This window comes from Salvelinus fontinalis, chromosome 20, assembly GCF_029448725.1.
Source record: "Salvelinus fontinalis isolate EN_2023a chromosome 20, ASM2944872v1, whole genome shotgun sequence".
Classification (NCBI taxonomy): Eukaryota; Metazoa; Chordata; class Actinopteri; order Salmoniformes; family Salmonidae; genus Salvelinus; species Salvelinus fontinalis.
This window is the reverse complement of record NC_074684.1, coordinates 4,782,346-4,807,484: the sequence shown is the minus strand read 5'-3', so window position 1 is coordinate 4,807,484 and position 25,139 is coordinate 4,782,346. Positions and strand designations below refer to the sequence as shown.

The window sequence follows — 25,139 nt, the reverse complement described above, 5'->3', positions numbered from 1 at the left end:
TAGAGATGAACATAAGTTTAATCAATATTAAATATGACAGATTCTTCTTTAAACTCACAGACCAAAAAAAAGTCAAAGCAATACAAAAATGGATGAGCTTTCCCCCCTCCCACATTTCACCCAGTCTTTCAGTTTAGAATTTGACTTTTATTTTTGGGAACAATGTACATAATATCCCCTTCTCCACGCATCAACTCATCAACCCCCCCCACCCATCTCTAGAACCCACACTTAAACCCATTTATATAATGATATACAAGGATAGAACAATCAGTATCATTAGGCTTAAAGTTGGTGAACAAAAGTACTTCAGACAAATGAACATAACACAATGAAAGAGCTCAATAAATGGGGATTTCTTGAACTTTGTGGCTCCTGACTAGCTTTACCATTAATAGTGCCTTGCATAATGCATTTCTCAATTTCTGGGTCAAAACCATTGCCACATTCCAATCCTATCACTTGACACAAGTCAACCAGTAAGAACTACAACTTAGGAGAGGGAGTTGGTGATTGAAATAGAATAAGGCCTACCGGTAGCCAATCTCTTTCTGACCCCTGTTGATGAGCCCGTCTGATGACACTGTCCAACCAACCTCGGCACAGCGGACGTTATTAAGTGTGAATATAATGTCAGGTATCTTTGAATGGAAAGGAGACTTGGAAACTCTTCAGAAACCAAACAATAGTATGGTTAATCGAAAAAGTATTTCAAAAGAAGAACAATTCATACAGAATCATCAGCTCCCGAGTTCAATTCCAGGCTGTATCACAACCGGCCGTGATTGGGAGTCCCATAGGGCGGCGCACAATTGGCCCAGCATCGTCCGGGTTACGGTTTGGCCGGAGTAGGCCATCATTGTAAATAAGAATTTGATCTTAAATGACTGGCCTAGTTAGCCTTTTATTTAACATTTTTTCGTCCTTTAAATAAAACAAACCCTGGTGGCTATCTGACTTTGACTTCAAGTGAAACACAAAGCATGCAGATGCAATATGGAGGAACATCTGACTGGACAATACCAAATAATGGCAACAAAATAAACAACTAAGAGATCATACAGTAAGAGTTAAAGAAAAATACATCTTCAGAGCTCAGTCTGAGTTCAGTTAGTAACTGATTACTCTCAACAAGAGACATGGATGACTAGACTAGATAGCAGACAGTCATATTTGAGAGGAAAAAAAAAAAATTCTGAATCAATCCATCAATTAGGACAGATAGATCAAATGCTAGAGAGATGTCACAGTAAAACTCATCTTAAAAAGGGGAATCTGCAGTTGCACCATCCCTCTTCGGACTTCTGAATGAATGAAATATTTCCATTGATTGAGGCATTTCTAAGTTATATTCTTAATGACTTCAGTTCAACTGTCATAACCCATCAGAACTTCAAATATAAGCTCGTTTCACTCCAATGTCGGTCAACAAAGTAAATGTAAACAAGCACTATATATGGTTAAAACTATAATTGTACTCGTGGATGGTCAGTCCTTGCATCCATAGCTCTGTCAATGAATTTGAGAGTGGTTACCTTTCTCCGGCCCTATCTCTCAGCTTTTTACTGAAACGGGTGGGGATTTCAATTTGTTATTGTTTCAACTGACGATTCCCTCTAAGTTATTAGCCGGCAGTTCGTATGTATGAAATAGGTTTAGCATCTTCAGTCCACGGACAAACTCAACACACAAGAGTGATCAATAGACGACAATGCCTAGTCTCCTTCAGAACAGACATGGGGGTGTCCCAATACGCCTTACTGGATTGCTTTCCTTGTCCCCTGTCCTTCATAGCCACTGATAGGGAAAGATGGGTAAGTTTCCATCCTTATTTTCACCGCTCATGTCCTTTGAGATCAGTGGCCACGAAGGAAAGGAAGCATCTAAAGACTATAGAGACATGTCTCCTGAAGCAGGGAGGCCACTGGTTGGAGATGAAATACACCCAAATATTATACCGACACAAAAATGATCCTACACTACAAGAAAGGGTGAATAATAAATATGAATTAAATGCTTTTTAGACACACTCCCGCTTTTTTCAGCATTCCATTTTGAGATACCGAACTTTTCAATGTACATGTCATATCCCTCTTCCAACCCCTTCCTCATCCTTTGCTCAGTTGAACAGTGTACAATCCCAAATGAATCCCTAGCCCCTCCCCCTTTTGCACTTGTGGAGATCTGAAAGGATTGCTTAGATAATATCAATATAATAGCTCCACCATGGCCTAGGACAGGCTATACTAGAAATACTGCAATATTGCTCACGTCTTAAATCCAACCCTCTCAGATCTCCAGAAGTATGTAGCTGGTAGGTGCTAGGGGTTGATGTGGATTTGGCCGTAGCTCTTTCAATAGAAGCGTTGCCACTTGAGGAGTAACTGACTGAGTTCAGATGAGTGTGTTTTAGTGTTACTCCGTGGTGGTCTATGAGGGACTCCTTCTGTAGTACAAAGGCATGGTGCTGTAGTGTAGTGTGTCACTATGTTTGGACTCCGTTCGATCAATGACTCGTCTCATTGGACAAAACCCCAACCCTGTATGGACTTCAGTTGTGTTAAATTTAAAAACTCAGGTTAAGGAGTGTCTCAAAGCACAGCCATAACAATGACATGACAGGGCAGACTAGGGTTAGATGATGTTTGGGCAGGAAAGATGGCCATTAAATGCAAGAAAGTCCTACAGTTGATCTCTAAGAGCGAGAAGACGACAGGTGGTGAATACACTACAGGGTTAATTACCTCCCGGACTCCACAGGCTCCAATGAGGTGTAAGCACACACACACACAAACAGACAGGAGTCCCATCTCCAACGGCAGTCCGACGCAACTCTATCGCCCTCTGGAGATCTAGTCCAGATCATCCCATCCCCACCTTCCTCTCTTCAAACACACACCCTGCCTCATGTAGTCCCTCCAGGCTTATCTGGTGTAGTAGACTCTGTAGTAGACACTTTTTGACCTCCAAAGAGAGTAAGAGTTGTCGAACTTGAGAAGGTAGACCCCACGGCCAGGGTATTGATGACTGCCGGCGTAGACCTCCTCGTGACAGTCCCGCCGATACACCGGCACTATCTCATCCACCTGCGGCTTCCCTGCCTCTTTCTTAGCCTTCTCCTCCTCACTAGGGGGCTCACCTGGAAATAGAGGGAACACAGACCATCAGGGGGGCTGGTCAGTAACTACTGGATCACACTACAAGATTATATTCATCTGGTCTGAGGTGGCTTTCAGCCCAGTGTTTTTCTAGCAGTTTGAAAGGACCATACACATTAACAATAAGGTGCTATGTTTAAGACATGAAAAAATATTAATGACAAACAAGCAGGTATACGCCCTCTGTAGAACTGTATCCTGGGTCTAACGAAAGAACCCATAGCATCCCATTAAAAATACAGCAGGCATCTCATCTTCCTCTCCTCACCTTCCTCATCCTCGTCTTCGTCGCTGGACTCGCTGACGTGCACACTGACCGAGGCGTTGGCGGCATCTGTCCACTCAAAGAAGACTCCGAAGCCGACATCGTAGTGGTCCGTGGCAAACTCCCAGAAGAGGTAGGAGCCCTCCTCGTGGGTGGGCACTCGCACTGTCACTACCTCGCCACGCCCCACCGTGATCACACTGTCCACGTCCTGACGAATCTTCTCCTTGAAGTCCTTGATCTGGGGTCGCGTCCACATGGAGGGGGCTGCTATGACCGGGGGAGAGTCTGCTGGGGGAGAGAAGGGAGAGGACGGAATGAGAGGGGCGTGTAAATATAACAGTGGCAGATTATGCACATCCATTTCTTAGGTACAACATTTCAGAAAAATACAGGATACAAACAAATGTATGATTTTGAGTAGTAAAAGTTCCTTTCATTTTCACTAGATGAGGCAGTACTGGCTTTAGGGCTATACTGGCACACGGTCTCCTTGTTCTATGCACGATAACAAAGTAGGCAGAGATACTCTGCTGTAACCAATGAAAGAATTCCATGGCTTGATTACAAACCAGAAATTGGCATCCTCTGTCCTGGCCAGCAACTTCTTAGCCAATCGAAGGGCTAGGGTGGAGTCCTTCACGTATCCCTTACACCTATTCATCCCTTTCTGATCCCCAATGTCGCATCACCAAGTGTAGAGAGTAAGGCATCACATTACAATTTAGAATGAGTGCACGCTTGTGGATGCATGCATGTATGTATGTCTACCTGGCCGGTGTGCGTGCGTGCGTGCATGCATGCGTGTTTGTACCTGGCCTTTGCTTGTGTGTACCTATTGGCCCATTCTCAGTGGCCTCCTCAGCAGGATCTAAACGCTCTGGCTCTCTGTTCATGCCCTCAGAGTGGGAGTCTGACTGGCCATTGAGCAAGGGGACCTTCTCTCTAGCCGCGAGCGCTGCAGCTACAGGCTCACTCGTGGCCTCCAGGGTGGCCTTCACCACTGCATCTTCCTGCTGCTTCTGTAAGGCTGCCTGGAAGGGTGAGGGAGGGGGAACGGAGGGTCAATGACTGGGAGGGCAGCAGAATTAAGACATGTCTGTATAATCTACATTTTTCCCTGAGTGATCACAAAAGAATCTCTCCGTAAAAAATGAAAGACAACACAAGTTGATCAAATCTCTAATTAGGGAAATGTTTTCGTATCAGTGTTTAAAGACGTCCTCCAGCTATTTCTGAACTTTCTGTGGAAAAGCGATATCCCAAGTATAAATAGGGGAGAGTGTGGTAAGTTGAGCCAAAAGGGGTAAATTGAGCCACCCTTGTTTCTAGGAAACTATACACAAAATTAATCATTGACCAAATATTTAGGAAGAGGTCATCATTTCATGGACACTGAAGTTAGAAACTACATGGAAAAACTGGTAAGCAAGTTGGTGAAAATCAGTTTTTTGGACTAAGTCAAATTAATTTGTGTTAGAGGTTTCATGATGTTGTATCTAAACCAAAGTAGATACTTTTAAGATTCTATGGTTCTATACATCAGTTGGGGTCTCTAAAAGCTTCAATATGAGGTCCTAAACATAGCATGAAAGTGCATCCTTGTAGCTGTGTGGGCTAATAGCCTGAGTGTACAAAACATTAAGAACACCTGCTCTTTCCATGACAGTGTAACCAGGTGAAGCCAGGTGAAAGCTATGACCCCTTATTCATGTCACTTGTTAAATCCACTCCAAATCAGTGGAGATGAAGGGGAGGAGACGGGTTAAAGGATTTTTAAGCCTCGAGACAATTGAGACATGGATTGTGCGTGTGCCATTCAACAGCCAATTTGACAGAGCTTGAAAGAATTTTTAAAAAGAATAGGCAAACGTTGCACAATCCAGGTGTGGAAAGCTCTTAAAGGCTTACCCAAAAAAGACTCATAGCTGCAATCGCTGCCAAAGGTGTTTCTACAAAGTATTGACTCAGGGGTGTGAATACTTAAGTTAGATTAGATATTTGCAAACATTTCTAAAAACATGTTTTCACTTCATCATTATGAGGTATTGTGTTTGGATGGGTGAAAAAATAAATAATATTTAATCACTTTTGAATGCAGGCTGTAAAACAAAATGTGGAATAAGTCAAGGGGTATGAACACTTCCTGAAGGCTCTGTAGGTTGACAATTATTTGAAAATATGTCCGTTAATTCATAGTTATTTTGCAAAAGAAAGCCACGCATTTCAATGCATGCCACTGGAACACCTCCCATATGTCATACTTTGACTAAAACTATGACTTATTGACTTGGGTAAGCTCTGGTCATCGTCTTTCAGCTCAAAAAAGTCGATTCCTACTGGTGTGGGCGTTTAAAAAGACAAAAGCGATTGTGATGGTGTTAAATTGTGTTTGGTTTTAAAAAGGTAGTGGTAATATTTTATTCAGTACAGAAATTTGTAGGTGGCTTAAAAGAAAACAAATACCAAAATATAGTTTTTGGGTGGAGTTTCAGTGGTCCATTGTTGATATAGTCCCAACATGTTTTGCATGTCAGCAATCAAGTTTTCAAGATATATAACTTTCAAAATACAGCCGTATGCATTTCCCATCATATAATGCCAAACACAGCATCATATAACGCTAAATATATCACACCGGCTGTATTTCTGTATTTTGAAAGTTAAACGGTATATTTTGAACACTTGATTGCTGACATGCAAAACATTTTGTGACTATAATCAACAAAGGACCAATAAAACAAATACCAAAAGATAGTTTTGGGGTAGAGTTGTCCTTTACCTTACCCTGTCCCGCGGCTCAACAGACCCCATGACCGTAGTAAGTTGTGCCAAGAGACCACTATTTTTGGACAAGCTATGGTTTTCAAAACACATTTTCCCATGAATTCTGATTATTTCTGGGGATAAACAACATCCTGAAATATATCTAGATATCTTTGTTAGAAAGACTACTAGATTTTCCTTGATGAGTGATGCTGAATGTAAAAACATGGCTCAACTTACCCCACTCTCCCCTATAGTAATGTACACACACTTAAGGGTAAAAAAACTAAATAAAATGTTTTGCGCAAAAGTGCTTTTTTTTGACGACAGCAAACTTCAAGAAGTATGGCATTCAAGGAGTTGGTCTGATGTGATGTCATTGGCCTACCCACTTGCTTGAGGAAGATGTGAGGTTCATAGAATGTTGTTGTGTGTACCTGTTGTTGTGCCAGCTGAACCTGGTAGAGCTGCTGCATGTACTGTTGGTAGTGTTGTTCCTGTAGCTGGTGTATGAGACCCAGCTGCTGCTCAGGGCTTTCTGGGTACTGCTGGGCAGCATACTGCTGGAACTGCACCGCCGTCTGGGCATTCAGTGCTGCCATAATCTGCTGTCTGCACACAGGGAGGGGGAGGATGGAGGAGAGAGTCAACTCAGCACCCTTCCTTCAACGAACACTGGACTACATAAAAACTGTAGATAGAGGTAAAGCTGAAGCTAAAGAAATTGATAATCTAGCAGATACCCTACTCACTTCTGCTGCTCCACCCGTAGCCTCTCCTCCTCCAACTGCCTCCTCTCCTCCTCCTCCCTCTTCAGCCTCTCCTCCTCTTTGATCATCTGCCTCTCCTCCTCCTGCCTCTGTCGCTCCCTCTCTTCATCCTCCCGGCGCTGTCGTTCCTCCTCCTCCCTCCTGAGGTGAGATGGAAGGAAAGAGACAAAAACACGACAAACTTGAGTAAACTCCCAGGCTAGTTTCCACCATGTTGCTGTCATGGGCAGAAATGTCTGTCCTCCTGGACATCTTACCGTTTCCTCTCCTGCTCATCCTTCTCTATTTGGTGGGAGGTGACATAGGGTGCGAATAAATTACAGCATTTGTTCAACAGCTTGACAAACTCCACCATGGCCTCCTCCTTCTCCATGTTACCCAGAGCAGCCCACTCTTTCCTACAGAGGGGAAAGAGGGATAATATCGTTTTTTTGTACTGTAGATGTTCCATTTTTTTCCTTCTCACTTTTGTTATTTCACTTTCTTTGGCAATGTAAACATAAGTTTCTCATGACAATAAAGACCCTTTGAATTTAAATGAGAGCGGGAGATAGAGATGGGGGAACTTTCTTTTCACACTGAGCTGTGAAAAACCTTGATAAAACGTGAAGAGGAAAATCTCTGATTCCAAACCGTTTCCTCACAGCAGCAGCACTACGTCTGGAAAAATAAAATTCACACACACACACACACACACACACTGGAGAGGTGTGGGGAGTGGTTTACCTGCGGTCATTTCCCAGGACGTCAAAGAAGCCCACCTCTGGAGAGGCGTCGAGGTTGTATGGCCCCAGTAACACCTGCTTGTGGAGGGCCACCAGACGAAGCTTCTCCTCATAGGTGGGGTGGAAGGCCTTGCCATCCTTATCTGAGGACAAGACAAACCAGCTAATGGGCTAGACTCTGCAATACACTATCAAGGCAAATAATATGTTGATCATTCATTGGTAGACAGGCCTATATTGGAAATGGCACACATAACATCGTGTTGCTAAGTGTGTTGCTAGCGAATGGTGACTGACATGTCCCTTTTACAATGTATACAGTCAGCGAAGTAGTTAGCCATGTCTGACCTTTGGCGTAGAAAAGCCTCAATTTAGACAAGATCAAATGACGAGAGAAAGACATGTTCTCTAAAATGTGCACTCCTTATATTGCCAATGCCCTTCTGGAGAAATGAACAATGACTGCAATGCACAGCTTCACTGAAGAATAGGAGTCCAGCTTTAGAACCCGTTTACACAATGTTGTGACTGTATTAAAGTAGAAATCCGCAGATTGTGGGTGAACCTACGCCTCCCCACTTCTTGTGTCGTGTTTTCACTTTGAACGAAAATAAGGCGGTTGAGCCCTAAGCCCCCTTGGGCTGGACTTTTATGCTAGGTGTGTCTCTGTGCTAATCCGCCTACTCGAATGACCCTACTGCCCCAGAGCTGGAGAGGAAGTGAAATTCACTTGCAACCTAATGCTTCAGCCGCCAGAAACAAATAGCAGACTAAGCCAACAAGCATCATTCTCTGTTCTTGGATCTGAATCAACTCGACCCCAAAAGATAAAGAAGCAAGAAAGACTGCTCATGACCAATCCATAAACATGATAAACATTGGATTGATATTAACCGATGGAAGAGTGACTGACATGGCCACCGTTCTCATGGACTGGTAACATTAGGTAATTGTTGGGTAGCGTTTTTAGCCTGCTAGCTACGTTAGCTACTAACCTCTGTGTTCAACGATCAAGCTAGCAGCTAACAAGGCTTCCTAACTTCTGAATTTGGACTGTTTTGTACTCGACGGAATCTAACGATACCATCATGTAGCGCCACTGCATAAACCCCAACAAGATGCTCAATGCCTTTATTCAACTAGGTACGGTTAGCTAGCTAAAGTTAGATATACAGATTGTTTACATGGTAGTGTCTCTCGTTTGCAGATCATAATGCTAACTAGCTAGGTGGTAAGACAGCAGTTTCTGCCCAGGACCACCCCCAAAAAATGCTTATAGCTATACAATTTGGTACAGAAACATGTATTTCTCTGACATTGCCAATTACTTTATTTATTAGTTGGCAAGATTAGCAAACTTAGGTACGACCTGGCAGCAACAAATGCTGACACTACAAATCCAAGTATAACTGATTAAAATCATGAAAGACAAGCATTGTAATTTTGAATTCCATAGAGTGTGGAAGATGTAAAAAAATTTGTTGTCTATCAACAATGACAAGCCACTGGTGTTTAACAACTTGAATGCACAATTATGGATAACAGTGGCGATATTGCCACATCTTCAATCTAAGCCTACTAGAAAGTGTGTGCCCTCAGGCCTGGAGGGAAGCAAAAGTAATTCCGCTACCCAAGAATAGTAAACCCTCCTTTACTGGCTCAAATAGCCGACTAATCAACCTATTACCAACCCGTAGTAAACTTTTTTGGGAAAAAAACATGACCAGATACAATACTATTTTACAGTATACAGATTGACAGACTTTCAGCACGCTTGTAGGGAAGGACATTCAACAAGCGCAGCACTTACATAAATGACTGATGATTGGCTGAGAAATTCATGATAAAAAAAGTGGGAGCTGTGTTTTTTTCTTTGCGGCTTTTGAAAATTATTGATCACAATCTGCTGATAGAAAATTGTGTGTCATGGCTTTAGATCCCCTGCTATGTTGTGGATAAAGCATTACCTGTCTAACAGAAGGACGCTCTTTAATGGAAGACTTTTCAACATAATCCAGGTAGATCAGGAATTCCCCAGGGCAGCTGTCTAGGCCCTTACTTTTATACATTTTACTAATGAAATTTAACTGGCCTTGAGTAAAGCCAGTGTGCCTATGTATGAGGATGACGCAACACTATACAGGTCAGCTACTACAGCGAGTGAAATCACTGCAACATTTAAAGAGCTGCAGTTTCAGAATGGTGGCAAGGAATACATTCCTAAACATTTCAAATATTAAAAGCATTGTAGTTGGGACAAATGATTCACTAAACCGCAACGGAATCTTGTAATAAATAAATGTGGAAATTGGGCAAGTTGAGGTGACTAAACTGCTTGGAGTAACCCTGGATTGTAAACGGTCATGGCCAAAACATGTTGATACAACAGTAGCTAAGATGGGGAGAAGTCTTTCCAAAATAAAGCTCTGCCTTCTTAACAACACTATCAACAAGGCAGGTCATACAGGCTGTAGTTTTGTCGCACCTGGACTACTGTTCAGTCATGTGGTCAGGTGCCACAGAGGGACCTCGGAAAAATACAACTGGCTCAGAACAGGGCAGGACGGCTGGCTCTTAAAAGTACACTAACAATAATATGCATTTCTTGAGCCATTCTCATGGCTCAAATTTGAGGAGACTGACTTCATCATTACTTATCTTTGTAAGAAGTGTTGACATGCTGAATACTTTGAGGTGTCTGTTTAAATTACTAGCACACAGCTCAGACAACCATGCATACCCCACAAGACATGCCACCAAAGGTTTCTTCAAAATCCTCAAGTCCAGAACAGACTATGGGAGGTGCACAGTACTACATAGAGCCATGGCTACATTTAACTCTTTTCCACATCAGGTAACTGATGCAAGCAGTAGAATAGGATTTTAAAAAACGATACAAATATACCATATTCAACAGTGGGGACTGTGCAGACACACACACAGACGTACACATGGATATTGTATTGTAAATATGTGATAGTGGAGTAGTGGCCTGAGGGAACACACTAAATGTATTAGGTAAAGTGTTATGAAATGTAATGTCATATATTTAACTGTATATAACTGTATTAATGTTGCTGGACCCCAGGAAGAGTAGCTGCTGCCGTGTCAGCAGCTAAATGGGGATCATTAATAAACACAAAATACTGGTGGAGACAGTCTGATTTCAAGGGAACCTAAGACTGTGCAAGTTGTGCAAACCCCAACACTGACGAATTAAGAAATGCTGTATACATCTGTTATACTTTGTGAATCAATAAATTATTTTGTTGATAATTGGCAAGGTAAGAAATGCTGTATTTGCATATTCTGTATTACTTTGGGATTCAATAATTATTTTGTTGGTAAAATAACAAAATAGTTAGCCATGTTTGCCTGTTCAGCACATTGCCTGTCTATAAACAGCATTGATTCCTACCTAGTGTGAACTACCCACCAGAACCGGCCGTGATTGGGAGTCCCATAGGGTGGCGCACAATTGGCCCAGCGTTGTCCGGGTTAGGGTTTGGCCGGGGTAGGCTGTCATTGTAATTAAGAATCTGTTCTTAACGGACTTAAAATAAATATCTAACGTAGTCAGTCAAGTAAACAATGGCTCATCTGCATTACATATTGGTGGACTATGGGACATGAAGTCATAGGATGGTACATTATCTTCTTACACTGGTAAGAGCACAACACTACATATAAACTCAGCAAAAAAAGAAACGTCCTATGTCAAATGCATTTATTTTCAGCAAACATGTGTAAATATTTGTATGAACATAAGATTCAACATACAAACTGAACAAGTTCCACAGACATGTGACTAACAGAAATTGAATAATATGTCCCTGAACAAAGGGAGGGGGGTCAAAATCAAAAGTAAGTCAGTATCAGGTGTGGCCACCAGCTGCATTAAGTACTGCAGTGCATCTCTTCCTCATGGACTGCACCCGATTTGCCAGTTCTTGCTGTGAGATGTTACCCTACTCTTCCTGCAAGTTCATGGACATTTCTGGGGGGGGGGGGGGGGGGGGGGGGCTAGCCCACACCCAACAGGTCCCAGACGTGCTCAATGGAATTAAGATCCGGGCTCGTCGCTGGCTCTGGCAGAACACTGACATTCCTGTCTTGCAGGAAATCACGCACAGAACGAGCAGTATGGCTGGTGGCATTGTCATGCTGGAGGGTCATGTCAGGATGAGCCTGCAGGAAGGGTACCACATGAGGAGGATGTCTTCCCTGTAACGCACATAATTGAGATTGCTTGCAATGACAACAAGCTCAGTCCGTTGATGCTGCGACACACCGCCCCAGACCATGACGGACCCTCCACCTCCATATCAATCCTGCTCCAGAGTACAGGCCTTGGTGTAACGCTCATTCCTTCGACGATAAAGGCGAATCCGACCATCACCCCTGGTGAGACAAAACCCGCGACTCGAAGGAATGAGATCCACGGATGATTGGGACTACTTGCTGCATGATAAAAAAATACTTGATAAAAGACTTGACTCCACATACAGTTGAAGTCAGAACTTTACATACAGCTTTGCCGAATACATTTAAACTCAGTTTCACAATTCCTGACATTTAATCCTAGTTAAATTTCTGTCTTAGGGTCACCACTTTATTTTAAGAATGTGAAATATCAGAATAGTAGAGAGAATGATTTATTTATTTCAACTTTAATTTCTTTCATCACATTCCCAGTGGGTCAGAAGTTTACATACACTCAATTAGTATTTGGTAGCATTGCCTTTAAATTGTTTAACTTGGGTCAAACGTTTTGGGTAGCCTTCCACAAGCTTTCCCAATAAGTTGGGTGCATGTTGGCCCATTCCTCCTGACAGAGCTGGTGTAACTGAGTCAGGTTTGTAGGCCTCCTTGCTCACGCATGCTTTTTCAGTTCTGCTCACACATTTTCTATAGGATTTTCTATAGGATTGAGGTCAGGGCTTTGTGATGGCCACGCCAATACCTTGACTTTGTTGTCCTTAAGCCATTTTGCCACAACTTTGGAAGTATGCTTGGGGTCATTGTCCATTTGGAAGACCCATTTGCATCCTAGCTTGAACTTTTTATATCCACATAATTTCCCTCATGAAGCCATCTATTTTGTGAAGTGCACCAGTCCCTCCTGCAGCAAAGCACCCCCACAACACGATGCTATCCACCACGTGCGTCACGGTTTGGATGGTGTTCTTCAGCTTGCAAGCCTCCCCTTTTATCCTCCAAACATAACGAAGTCATTATGGCCAAACAGTTCCATTTGTTTCATCAGACCAGAGGACATTTCTCCAAAAAGTAAAATATTTGTCCCCATGTGCAGTTGCAAACGGTTGTCTGGCTTTTTTTATGGCAGTTTTGGAGCAGTGGCTTCTTCCTTGCTGAGTGGCCTATCAAGTTATGTCGATATAGGACTCGTTTTACTGTGGCTATAGATACTTTTGTACCTGTTTCCTCCATCATCTTCACAAGGTCCTTTGCTGTTGTTCTGGGATTGATTTGCACTTTTCGCACCGAGGTATGTTCATCTCTAGGAGACAGAACGAGTCTCCTTCCTGAGCGGTATGACGGCTCCGTGGTCCCATGGTTGTTTATACTTGCGTACGATTGTTTGTACATATGAACGTGGTACCGTCAGGCGTTTGTAAATTGCTCCGAAGGATCAACCTGACTTGTGGAGGTCTACAATTTCTCTGAGGTCTTGGCTATTTTTAGATTTTCCCATGATGTCAAGCAAAGAGGCACTGAGTTTGAAGGTAGGCTTTGAAATACATCCACAGGTACAACTCCAATTGATTGGGGAGTTTCTCCCATTCTTTTCTGCAAATCCTCTCAAGCTATGTTAGATTGGATGGCGAGCGTTGCTGCACAGCTTTTTTCAGGTCTCTCCAGAGATGTTCGATCGGGTTCAAGTACGGGCTCTGGCTAGGCCACTCAAGGACGTTCAGAGACTTGTCGCGAAGCCACTCCTGCGTTGTCTTGGCTGTGTGCTTAGGGTGGTTGTCCTGTTGGTAGGTACACCTCTAACTAGTTTCCCAGTCCCTGCCACTGAAATACACCCCCACAGCATGGTGCTGCCACCACTATGGTTCACTGTAGGGATGGTGCCAGGTTTCCTCTAGATGTGACGCTTGGCATTCAGGTCAAAGAATTCAATCTTGGTTTCATCAGACCAGAGAATCTTGTTTCTAAATGGTCTGAAAGTCCTTTAAGTGCCTTTTGGCAAACTCCAAGCGAGCTGTCATGTTCCTTTTACTGAGGAGTGGCTTCTGTTTGGCCACTCTACCATAAAGGCCGGATTGGTGGCGTGCTGCAGAGATGGTTGTTTCTCCCATTACAGAGGAACTCTATCAGAGTGACCATCGGCTTCTTGGTCACCTCCCTGTCCAAGGCCCTTCCTCGATTGCTCAGTTTGGCTGGGCTGGTTCCAAACTTCTTCCATTTAAGAATGGAAGAGGCCACTGTGTTCTTGGACTTTCAATGCTGCAGCCATTTTTTGGTACCCATCCCCAAATCTGTGCCTCGACAAAATCCTGTCGGAGCTCTATGGACAATTCCTTCGACCTCATGGCTTGGTTTTTGCTCTGAAATGCATTGCCAACTGTGGGACCTTATATAGACAGGTGTTTGCATTTGCAATTCATGTCCAATCAATTTAATTTAGCACAGGCGGACTGCAATCAAGTTGTAGAAACATCAAGGATAATCAATGGAAACAGGATGCACCTGAGCTCAATTTCTCATCTCATAGCAAAAGGTCTGAATACTTAAGTAAATAACACATCTTTTATTTGGAATAAATTAATGGGGTATTGTGTGTAGAATCATAATAAAAAAAACAATTGAACCCATTTTAGAATAAGGCTGTAACGTAACATAATGTGGAAAAAGTCAAGGGGTCTGAATACACTGTACATAGAATGTGGCGTCGTGCTATAACCATGTAAGATGTGTCATGCTAATGTACCATCCTATGACTTCATTGCCCATAGTCCACCAATATGTCACGCAGATGAGCCATTGTTGACTTTACTGGCCATGATGGGTATTCATTCAGTTGGGTTAACTCTAGGTAGGAATCAACGCTGTGTATAGGCAGGGAATGTGCTGAACAGGAAAACAAACTATTTTGGTCAATAACCAACAAAATAATTAGAGTCAAAGCATAACAGAAATTGCATACATTTCTTACCTCTTTCAGTGGGAGTGCACACAACCACAACTTGTGTGAACAGTTTCCCTCGAAATCAGACCGTGTTCACCAGTATCTCCCTGAGAAATACATGTTCGTGTGATGTTACTGTACCAAATTTTATAGCTAGATACTTTTTTGGGATTGGTCCGGTGCCGGAAATGCTGTCTACCACCTTGCTAGCATTATCATCTGCAAACGAAACACTATCATGTCAACAATCTGCATACCTAGCGTCAGCTAGCTAACGTTAGCGTGTTGAAATAAAGGCATTGAGCATCTTGTGGGGTTTATGCAGTGCAGCTACATGATGCTATTGTTAGATTCCTTTGAGTACAAAACAGTCTCAACACCAAATATGTTAGCTAGCTGAGCTACCTAGCCAAGTTATCTTAGCTAGCTTGAACAATGAACACACTAAGATTAGCAGCTAACATAACTAGCAGGCAAAACACGCAACCCAACACTTACCTAACGTTACCAGTCCATGAGAACGGGGGCCATGTCAGTCACTCTTCCACTTGTTAAAATTAATTCCAATGTTTATCCGGTATATGGATTGGTCATGAGCAGATTCTCACTTCTTTTCCCCCTTTGGGATCAAGTTGATTCTGATCCAAGAACAGAGAATGATGCTTGTTGGCTTCGCCTGCTCTTTGTTTCTGGCGGCTGAAGCGTTAGGTTGCTAGTGACTTTCATTTCCCCTCCAGCTCTGGGGCAGCACAAGGCCAGCCCAACGAGGCTAAGAACTCAACCCCCTCGTTTTCGTTCAAAGTGAAAACACGACACAAGAAGTGGGGCGGGACAGGGTGCAGATTTCTGCTTTAAAAAGGTGTATATCGGAAGCGATGGTAATGGCATTGGCTCAGATTTATTTCCATGCTTATCCATTGGCTATGAAATGGCCCTTCAAAGGAAACAGAGGGACTTTCTTTTGATGTGAAGCCAAGTGCATTTAATTATGAAGATTGGAAGGCAGTCAGCCTACAATTAAGCAGTAAAAGTCAAATCACTAAGGCCCAGAAGGATCTCCAAAGGCTGACCTCTGGAAACTACACACTGCTTGTTGATGGTCTGAAAGACTGTCCGTGTCTCGAATCTGGCTTGCGTACCACTTATTTAAAAAGGTTGTTCTATTTGATTTGAATCACTTTTTCACCGCAACCCTTTTTGATTTGAACGAAACTTTCCATATATACTTAAAAAAAAAAAAAATGTATGCAACAATTTAAAAGATTTTGCTGAGTTACAGCTCATTAAGAAATCAGTCAACTGAAATAAATTCATTAGGTCCTAATCTACGGATTTCCCATGACAGGGCAGGGGTGCAGCCATGGGTTAGCATAGACCCACTGACTTGGGAGCCAGGCAGACCCACTTGGGAGCCAGGCCCAGCCAATCGGAATTAGTTTTTCCCCACAAAGGGCTTTATTACAGACAGAAATACAACAGAAGCACCCCCCCCCCCCCCCCCCCCCAACAACAATCCCGCAGGTGAAGGAGCCAGATGTGGAGGTCCTGGGCTGGTGGTTACACGTGATCTGCAGCTGTGAGGCTGGTTGGACATACTACCAAATTGTCTAAAGAGATTGGAGGCGGCTTATGGTAGAGAAATGAACATTCAATTCTGTGGCAACAACTCTGGTGGACATTTGTGCAGTCAGCATGCCAATTGCATTTCTATGAACTTTACGGATACAATTTGGATTTTTTTGTCTTCCTGTTTTGACTGCGTTTGAGCCTATGGATTACTGAAGAAAACGCGAACAAAACAGAGGTTTTTGGATATAAAGAAACTATCGAACAAAAGGAACATTTACTGAGTAAATTAATGTCTGCTGAGTGCAAACCATATGAAGATCATCAAAGGTAAGGGATTAATTTTATCGCCATTTCTGACTTGTGTAACTGTTCTACTTGGCTGGTTACTGTTTGTAATGATTTGTCTAGTGGGCTATGTTCTCAAATAATCTTACGGTATGCTTTCGCCGTAAAGCATTATTTTAAAATCTGACACCGTGGTTGGATTCACAAGAAGTTAATCTTTAAACCTATGTAAAATATGTTTTGTTTTCTGAATTTTTATAATGAGTATTTCTGTATTTGAATTTGGCGCCCAGCAGTTTCACTGGCTGTTTAAGAGGTGGGACGCTAACGTCTCACGTACCCAAGAGAGGTTCAAAGCTAACCACATCGCGGAATCCAAACCGAGTGTTTCCAGCACACATGCTGTGCACTCAGGCCTACTACTGTTGTCTGCAAACTTTATGATTGAGTTGGAGGCGTGCGTGGCCACGCAGTCATGGGTGAACAGGGAGTACAGGAAGGGGCTGAGCACACACCCTCGTGGAACCCCTGTGTTGAGGATCAGTGAAGTGGAGGTGTCGTTTCCTACCTTCACCAACTGGGAGTCCAGGACCCAGTTGCACAGGGCGGGGTTCAGACCCAGGGTCCCAATCTTAATGATGAGATTGGAGGGTACTACGATGTTGAAGGCTGAGCTATAGTCAATGAACAGCCTTCTTACATAGGTATTGTTCTTGTCCAGATGGGATAGGGAAGTGTAATGGCTCTATTGAGGCAGAATGCAAATCGAAGTGGGTCTAGGGTGGCAGGTAAGGTGGAGGTGATATGATCTTTGACTAGTCTCTCAAAGCACTTCATGATGACAGAAGTGAGTGCTACGGGGCGATAGTAATTTAGTTCAGTTACCTTAGCATTTTTGGGAACAGGAACAATGGTGGACATCTTGAAGCAAGTGGGGACAGCAGACTGGGATAGGGAGAGATGTATATGTCCATAAACACTCCAGCCAGTTGGTCTGCACATGCCCTGAGGACGCAGCTAGGGATACCTCGACTGGCAGCCTTATGAGGGTTAACACTTAATGTCTTACTTCAGCCACGGAGAAAGAGAGCCCAGTCTTTGGGAGCGGACCGCGTCGGTGGCACTGTGTTATCCTCAAAGCGTGCGAAGGTGTTTAGCTTGTCCGGGAGCAAGACGTCGGTGTCCGCGACGTGGCTGGTTTTCCCCTTAAATTAAATTACGAGCTTAGTTGGTTTAGCCTCAAAAAAAGACACGGTATCCATGATTGCCACAGAGAATGGGTGGGGAGGACATGGCGAGGGATGAGTTCAGATCGGTCTGCCATGTAACATGCTTCTGTCTATAACGTGAGCCGTTCAGTATGTGTAGGTAATACTTTCTAACACAGCTTTTTTGAAAGATGTCACGTAGTAGAACTGCATGATGTTGCTCTCCACTTTCTGAAGGGCCGAGTTTTGAAAATCAGTGGAATGCACGGTGGAAATAGAGTATGATAGCTAAGGAGATGGTATTTTATTGCAAATATGCAGACGGAGTCATAAAGAAAACACACAGAAGGCCCTTGTATAAACAACCCGTCTCCAGGTTACATCTTCAAACTAAGGCAACCATGGCATCCATGACAGAGGGGGAGAAGCGTCATCCACGTATACAGGTAAGAGTCTACTGTTGGCTAACCCCATTTCGTACAAATTTGCGCAACCGTGGCATTCAAACGAGGCTGCTATGAAAAATAATTGAACTGCGGACGACTGTTGGCATTGATGGGTTCAGATTTCTAACCATTAAATATTGCTAATCATCAGTTACACTAGAGACATGAGGGGTACCATAGTCTCGGGTTTACACCAGAAGTTAATGGTTATCTGTAGGAGGAATGTATATGGTGGACGCAGTTAAGCTTTGGAATATACAGAGTGAAGGAAAGATAATCACGTGGCAGGCACTGATAAGGATGGAGAGCTGTGGAGTAGTGAGGAAGGGGGTAGAGGTCAGGTCACCTTAACCTCTACGGGATTGGTGTCCCTAATCCAGGACAGTTGCTGCTCAATATGCGATAATGTGACTAGAATGACTTTGTAAACAGCCAATTCTGGGACATAGACATGTCTTATATGGGCAGAAAGATTAACAAGAATGTAAACTAACAGCAGTGTCCAATTTACAGAAGCTATTAGAGAAAAGAAATACCATGCTATTGTTTGAGGATGGGGCACAAAAAACCCCCACTTCTAACAGCAACTGTTTTGATACATTCACCTCTGAAGGTAAATAATGTACTTATATTCAGTAATCTTTCTCTGATTTGTCATCCTGAGGGTCCCGGTGATAAAATCAATTTTTATTTTCAAAATGTACGAATTGGGCTCTACAGTTTGACCACACTGCTGTCTCTGGCTCCACACCCAGCCCGCCATCTAGATGTGAAGGTTAGTGTATTTTCTGAAGGGAAGCTCATGATCCATCATGTATGACGACATTCCTGGGAGTGTGTAATAGCATTTTTGTATGGTTCTCTACAGTTATGTACTTGAAAATGTATAAATTGACCAATTCGGCACATTTGGGCAAACTCCTCCCAGACTTGATACAAAATATTGTGTAGTTTAGTAATTCATTGGATCAGTCTGAAAATTTGCACACACTGCTGCCATCTTCGGAACAGCATCTAGAATCCTCTCTCAATGCATGGCCTTTCTCTTGCATTTCAAAGACGACAGAACCCCCCCAAATAAATTTACACGCATGTTTTTTGGTTTGTATTATCTTTTACCAGATCAAGTGTGTTATATTCTCCTACATTCATTTCACATTTCCACAAACGTCAAAGTACTTCCTTTCAAATAGTTTCAATATGCAATTCCTTGGTACTGAGCTACGGCAGTTAGATTTGGGTATGTTTATTTAGGCAGAAAAAAAAGGTCAGATGCTTTTTAAACAGCATGATCATTACATAGGTGCACCTTGTGCGGGGCAATAGAAGTCCATTTTAATAATGTGCAGTTGTTACAGCACAATGCCACAGAGGGATGTGCAATTGGCATGATGACTGCAGGAATGTCCACCAGAGCTGTTGCCAGAGAGTTTAATGTTAATTTCTCTACCATAAGCCACCTCCGTCGGTTTAGAGAATTTGTCAGTACGTCTGGCCTCACAACCGCAGACCACGTGTAACCACGCCAGCCCAGGACCGCCACATCCAGCTTCTTCACCTGCGGGACACAGCCACTCGGACAGCTCATGGAACTGTGGGTTTGCACAACCGAAGAATTTCTGCACAAACTATCAGAAACAGTCTCAGGGAAGCTCATCTGCGTGCTCGTTGTCCTCACCACTTCAGTGGGCAAATGCTCACCTTCGATTGTTACTGACCCGTGAAAAACACACTTATCCAATGTATGAATCCCAGTTTCAAATGTACTAGCAGACGGCAGCCGTATCGGCAAGCGGTTTGCTGATGTCAACGTTGCGAACAGAGTGCCCCATGGTGGCGCTGGGGTTATGGTATCAGCAGGCATAAGCTACGGACAATAAACAAATGCATTTTAAATCGATAGCAATTTGAATGCACAGAGATGCCGTGACAAGATCATGAGGCCCATTGTCGTACCATTCACACGCCAACATCACCTCATGTTCCAACATAATAATGCACAGCCCCATGTAGCAAGGATCTGTAAACAATTCCTGGAAGCTAAAAATGTCCCAAATTTTCCATGGCCTACATACTCACCAGACATGTCACCCATTGAGCATGTTGGGGATGCTCTGGATCAACGTTTACGACCACGTATTCCAGTTCCCGCCAATATCCAGCAACATCACACAGCCATTGAAGAGTGGGATAACATTCCCACAGACCACAATTAAAAACCTGATAAACTATGTGAAGGAGGTGTCACGAGCCAAATGACTGGTTCTGATTCACACCCCTACTTTAAAAAAAAAAGTATTTTTAAAGGCATCTGTGACCAACAGATACATATCTGTATTCCCAGTCATGTGAAATCCATATATTAGGGCCTATTGAATGCATTTAAATTGACGGAATGTCTTATATGATCTGTAACTCAGTAAAATCTTTGAAATTGTTGCATTTATATTTTTGTTCAGTGTGCAAATATGCCTCCTCCACTGTAACTGGACGACTGAATGGCAGTAGAGGGTTAGCCCAATAATGGACTAAAGGAGCCCAAAGTTATTCCTTATAGAACCACACACGTTATGTTTAAAGTTGCATAAACATCAGACTTACACTATATACACACAAAAGTTTGTGGACACCCCTTCAAATTAGTGGATTCGGCTCTTTCAGCCACACTAGTTGCTGACAGGTGTATAAAATCGAGCACACAACCATGCAATCTCCAAAGACAAAGACTTTCAGTAGAATGAAAGTCACTGAGCTCTTCAGTAAGGCCAATGTGGCACTGTCATAAGATGCCACCTACAGTCGTGGCCAAAAGTTTGGAGAGTGACAAATATTAATTTCCACAAAGTTTGCTGCTTCAGTGTCTTTAGATATTTTTGTCAGATGTTACTATGGAATACTGAAATATAATTACAAGCATTTCATAAGTGTCAAAGGCTTTCATTGACAATTACATGAAGTTGATGCAGAGTCAATATTTGCAGTGTTGACCCTTCTTTTTCAAGACCTCTGCAATCTGCCCTGGCATGCTGTCAATTAACTTCTGGGACACATCCTGACTGATGGCAGCCCATTCTTGCATAATAAATGCTTAGAGTTTGTCTGAAAAGGCATTGCTCGTCACCAAACTGTTCCTGGATGGTTGGGAGAAGTTTCTCTCGGAGGATGTGTTGGTACCATTCTTTATTCATGGCTGTGTTCTTAGGCAAAATTGTGAGTGAGCCCACACCCTTGGCTGAAAAGCAACCCCACACATGAATGGTCTCAGGATGCTTTACTGTTGGCATGACACAGGACTGATGGTAGCGCTCACCTTGTCTTCTCCGGACAAGCTTTTTTCCGGATGCCCCAAACAATCGGAAAGGGGATTCATCAGAGAAAAGGACTTTGCCCAGTCCTCAGCAGTCCAATCCCTGCACCTTTTGCAGAATATCAGTCTGTCCCTGATGTTTTTCCTGGAGAGGAGTGGCTTTTTTGCTGCCCTTCTTGACACCAGGCCACCCTCCAAAAGTCTTCGCCTCACTGTGCGTGCAGATGCACTCACACCTGCCTGCTGACATTCCTGAGCAAGCTCCTCCAGTCTGTTATTCAAACTCAATCAGCATGACAGTGATCTCCAGCCTTGTCCTCATCAACACTCACCTGTGTTAACGAGACAATCACTGACATGTCGTCAGCTGGTCCTTTTGTGGCAGGGCTGAAATGCAGTGGAAATGTTTTTGGGGAATTCAGTTCATTTGCATGGAAAAGAGGGACTTTGCAATTAATTGCAATTCATCTGATCGTTCTTCATAACATTCTGGAGTATATGCAAATTTCCATCATCCAAACTGAGCAGCAGACTTTGAAAATTATTCAAATCTTTTGGCCATGACTGTACAAGTCAACTAGTCAAATTTCTGCCCTTCTAGAGCTGCCCCGGGTCAACTGTAAGTGCTGTTATTGTGATGTGGAAATGTCTAAGCGCAACAATGGCTCAGCTGCGAAGTGGTAAGCCACACAAGCTCACAGAACGGGACAGCCGAGTGCTGAAGCGCTTAAGGACAATTTTTAAGGGCTAACGTCGGTTGCAATACTCACTACCGTATTCCAAACTACATCTGGAAGCAACGTCAGCACAAGAACTGTTCAAAGGGAGCTTTGTGAAATGGGTTTCCATGGCCGAGCAGCAGCATACAATCCTAAGATCACCATGCACAATGCCAAGTGTCGGCTGGAATGATATAAAGCTTGCCGCCGTACTCTGGATCATTGGAAACTAGGTGAATTTTACTGTCGCAACTTCTGATCGTTAAGATGAGGAAGTTGTAATGCCTGTGTGTGTGTTTCTGTATGTTATCTTTGTGATGCTGGCAATAGGCAAGTAATAACAGTATGATTAGAGCAATGAATCATGCTTCACCTTCTGGCAGTCTGACGAACGAATCTGAGTTTGGCGGATGCCAGAAGAACGCTACCTGCCCCAATGCATAGTGCCAACTTTACAATTTGGTGGAGGAGGAATAATGGTCTGGGGCTGTTTTTCATGGGTCGGGATTGACCCCTTGGTTCCAGTGAAGGGAAATCTTAATGCTACAGCATTCAATGACACTTGACAATTTTGTGCTTCAAGCCTTTTGGAAAGTCCCTTTCCTGTTTCCGCATGACGATGCCCCCGTGCACAAAGCGAGATTCACCGTAAAAATGGTTTGTCAAGATCGGTGTGGAAGAAATTGACTGACCTGCACAGAGCCCTGACCACCACATTGAACACCTTTGGGAAGAATTGGAACGCTGACTGCGAGCCAGACCTAATTGCCCAACATCAGTGCTGGACCTCATTATTGCTCTTGTGGCTGAATGGAGAGAAAGTCCCAGCAGCAATGTTCCAACATCTAGTGGAAAGCCTTCCCGGAAGATTGGAAGCTGTTATAGCAGCAAAGGGGCGACCAACTCCATATTAATGCCCATGATTTTATGCCCATGAAATGAGATGTTCGACGAACAGGTGTCCACATACTTTGTCAGTCTGAAAGAAGTCAAGTGAAAAAGGATGCAAGGCTCTACAAGCCAGAATGTTGAATCAAATTATTTTTGAGTTTATTTTACTGGTTGTCCTTGCTGTTGGTCCTTTTGCTGGAAGGTAGTGGAGACTTCTTGAGGTACCAAGATATTCTATCGCTTGTATCTTGTAACGCCTTTCATGAGATGTACAATATGTAAACAATAGCCGAATGTAACCAAACTTTGTCAACCGAAGGAAGTTACCTCGCAATAAGCTGCTAGTGCTTGTTAAATTTGCCAGCTGATTGTGAGGGATAACGTTCGGTCTGTTTTTTTACATTTCTTAATAAGGACTCTTGGAAGACTAGCCCTTGGACTAACATAACTCCTAATAAAATGTAAATCAACCTCAGCCATTAACGACATATTGTGCAAGTCACGAGCGAATTGCATCGGTATTGAAAATACAAACCGGAAATAGAAAACCGATATACAGACCAGTGTACTGATAGTCTGGTTACTAACACTACTCTGTGGATACCTTTGTCTCAGATTACCTCCTACATAAGGACAAAAACTGCAGACAACAGGAAAAGTACGTTCAAATTAAGCTAATTCAACATTCTGACTTGTAATGGGACTGTTCACTAAAAGTGAGCCTACAGGTTAGATTCGTAGAGGCTATGTTTACAGGTGAATTAGCTCTGGAAGACAAAAGAGCCAAATACTCCATCTAAAATGTATCGGTTGTCAATTGCGGTATTGTTCTAGAAACATAAATCCCTCTACTTTCATATATGCAAAATACACACTTACTGTACTGTTTTAACACAGATGCAGCCAACCGTATTTTTCAGTAACACGCTTGTGGCGTCCATCTTCCGTTTATACACAGGTGTTAGGAGATGCAGATCGCTAATTAGCACAGGTAGTCGACAGTAAACACGGGCAGTAACATGGAGATATGGCAGTGGGGCTCGAAACAAAACTCCCCCATACAGAAGATCCTTCGTCCAATGTGTAATGGAACTGAGATATGATCATGGGTTAGAGGAGGGTGTGTGCCTGCCACATACCAGTCAAACTAGTAACTGGATTCTCATTCACTAGACTCTAGAGACTGACAGCTAGCTAACTACGTGGAGGATCCACATGACCATATCGACACATTACATGTCAAGTTAACTGTCGCCTCATCTTTAATCTGGACTATAAACATTACAGTTAGCCCTTTATTCTTGCGTTGTCTGAACAACAAGACACCATCCAGCAATTCATTGGAATTCAGAGATTCTGATTGATGAAAAAGCTGTGGCATTTTGTCAGTTAGCCAAGCATCATTAGCAAGTGGCTAGTTAGCTAACATTTAGTTAAACGTTAGCTAGTGCACCGCAAGAAAACAATGAACACAGGGATGAAAAAGCTATCTAACGTTACCTAGTCAAATCGTGAATAAATACTATTATACCTTTTTATTATCAAATAGGAATATAAAATACCTTTGAAGAATTTCAAGGCTAGTCTGTATAGCTCCAGCAAACCAAAGCCCCATTTCCTCTCTATCGTGGTTTTGGAAGACTCGCCTTCTTCCCTATCGTCGGTAGCGCTCTGGTCCTCCGTATCATGCTCGGGGTCAGGTTCAGCGACTTGCTCGCCCTCGGGATCGGGGCTGAGGGTGAGGCCGTCGATGGAGACTTCGAGCCGGCTAGAACTGCCATTGTTGAGGTCGGCGCTCTGAACCTCTGTCGCCATCATGCAGAATGTCAGCTGCCTGAAGCGGCCACGTACCTACTTCCGTTTTTAGCGGAATT

At 43.2% G+C, this 25,139-nt stretch overlaps 1 protein-coding gene across 5 annotated transcripts; it reads right to left on the bottom strand.

The window, feature by feature from the left end:
- Positions 1-25,139, bottom strand: LOC129817170 (Golgi resident protein GCP60-like). Of its 5 annotated transcripts, none has more exons than XM_055872148.1 (8): positions 24,828-25,139; positions 7,686-7,827; positions 7,217-7,357; positions 6,942-7,100; positions 6,627-6,801; positions 4,259-4,457; positions 3,427-3,711; positions 1-3,139 (listed from the first exon to the last, which is right to left on the bottom strand). In XM_055872148.1, the coding sequence occupies exons 1-8, from the start codon at positions 25,081-25,083 to the stop codon at positions 2,925-2,927; spliced, it is 1,572 nt and encodes a 523-aa protein (XP_055728123.1). In that variant the 5' UTR covers positions 25,084-25,139; the 3' UTR covers positions 1-2,924. The 5 variants fall into 5 exon arrangements, with proteins under 5 accessions (XP_055728123.1, XP_055728120.1, XP_055728121.1 ...); XM_055872145.1 differs by having other exon boundaries at positions 3,427-3,714; positions 4,238-4,457; positions 24,828-25,138; XM_055872146.1 differs by having other exon boundaries at positions 4,238-4,457; positions 24,828-25,138.

Coding starts and splice junctions, on each gene's coding strand:
- LOC129817170 (XM_055872145.1), bottom strand. CDS start 25,083: ATGATGGCGACAGAGGTTCAGAGCGCCGACCTCAACAATGGCAGTTCT. Junction 7,828..24,827: donor AGCCTTGAAATTCTTCAAAG/GTATTTTATATT, acceptor TCTTGTCCTCAG/ATAAGGATGGCAAGGCCTTC. Junction 7,358..7,685: donor GTCCTGGGAAATGACCGCAG/GTAAACCACTCC, acceptor TCCCCTCTGTAG/GAAAGAGTGGGCTGCTCTGG.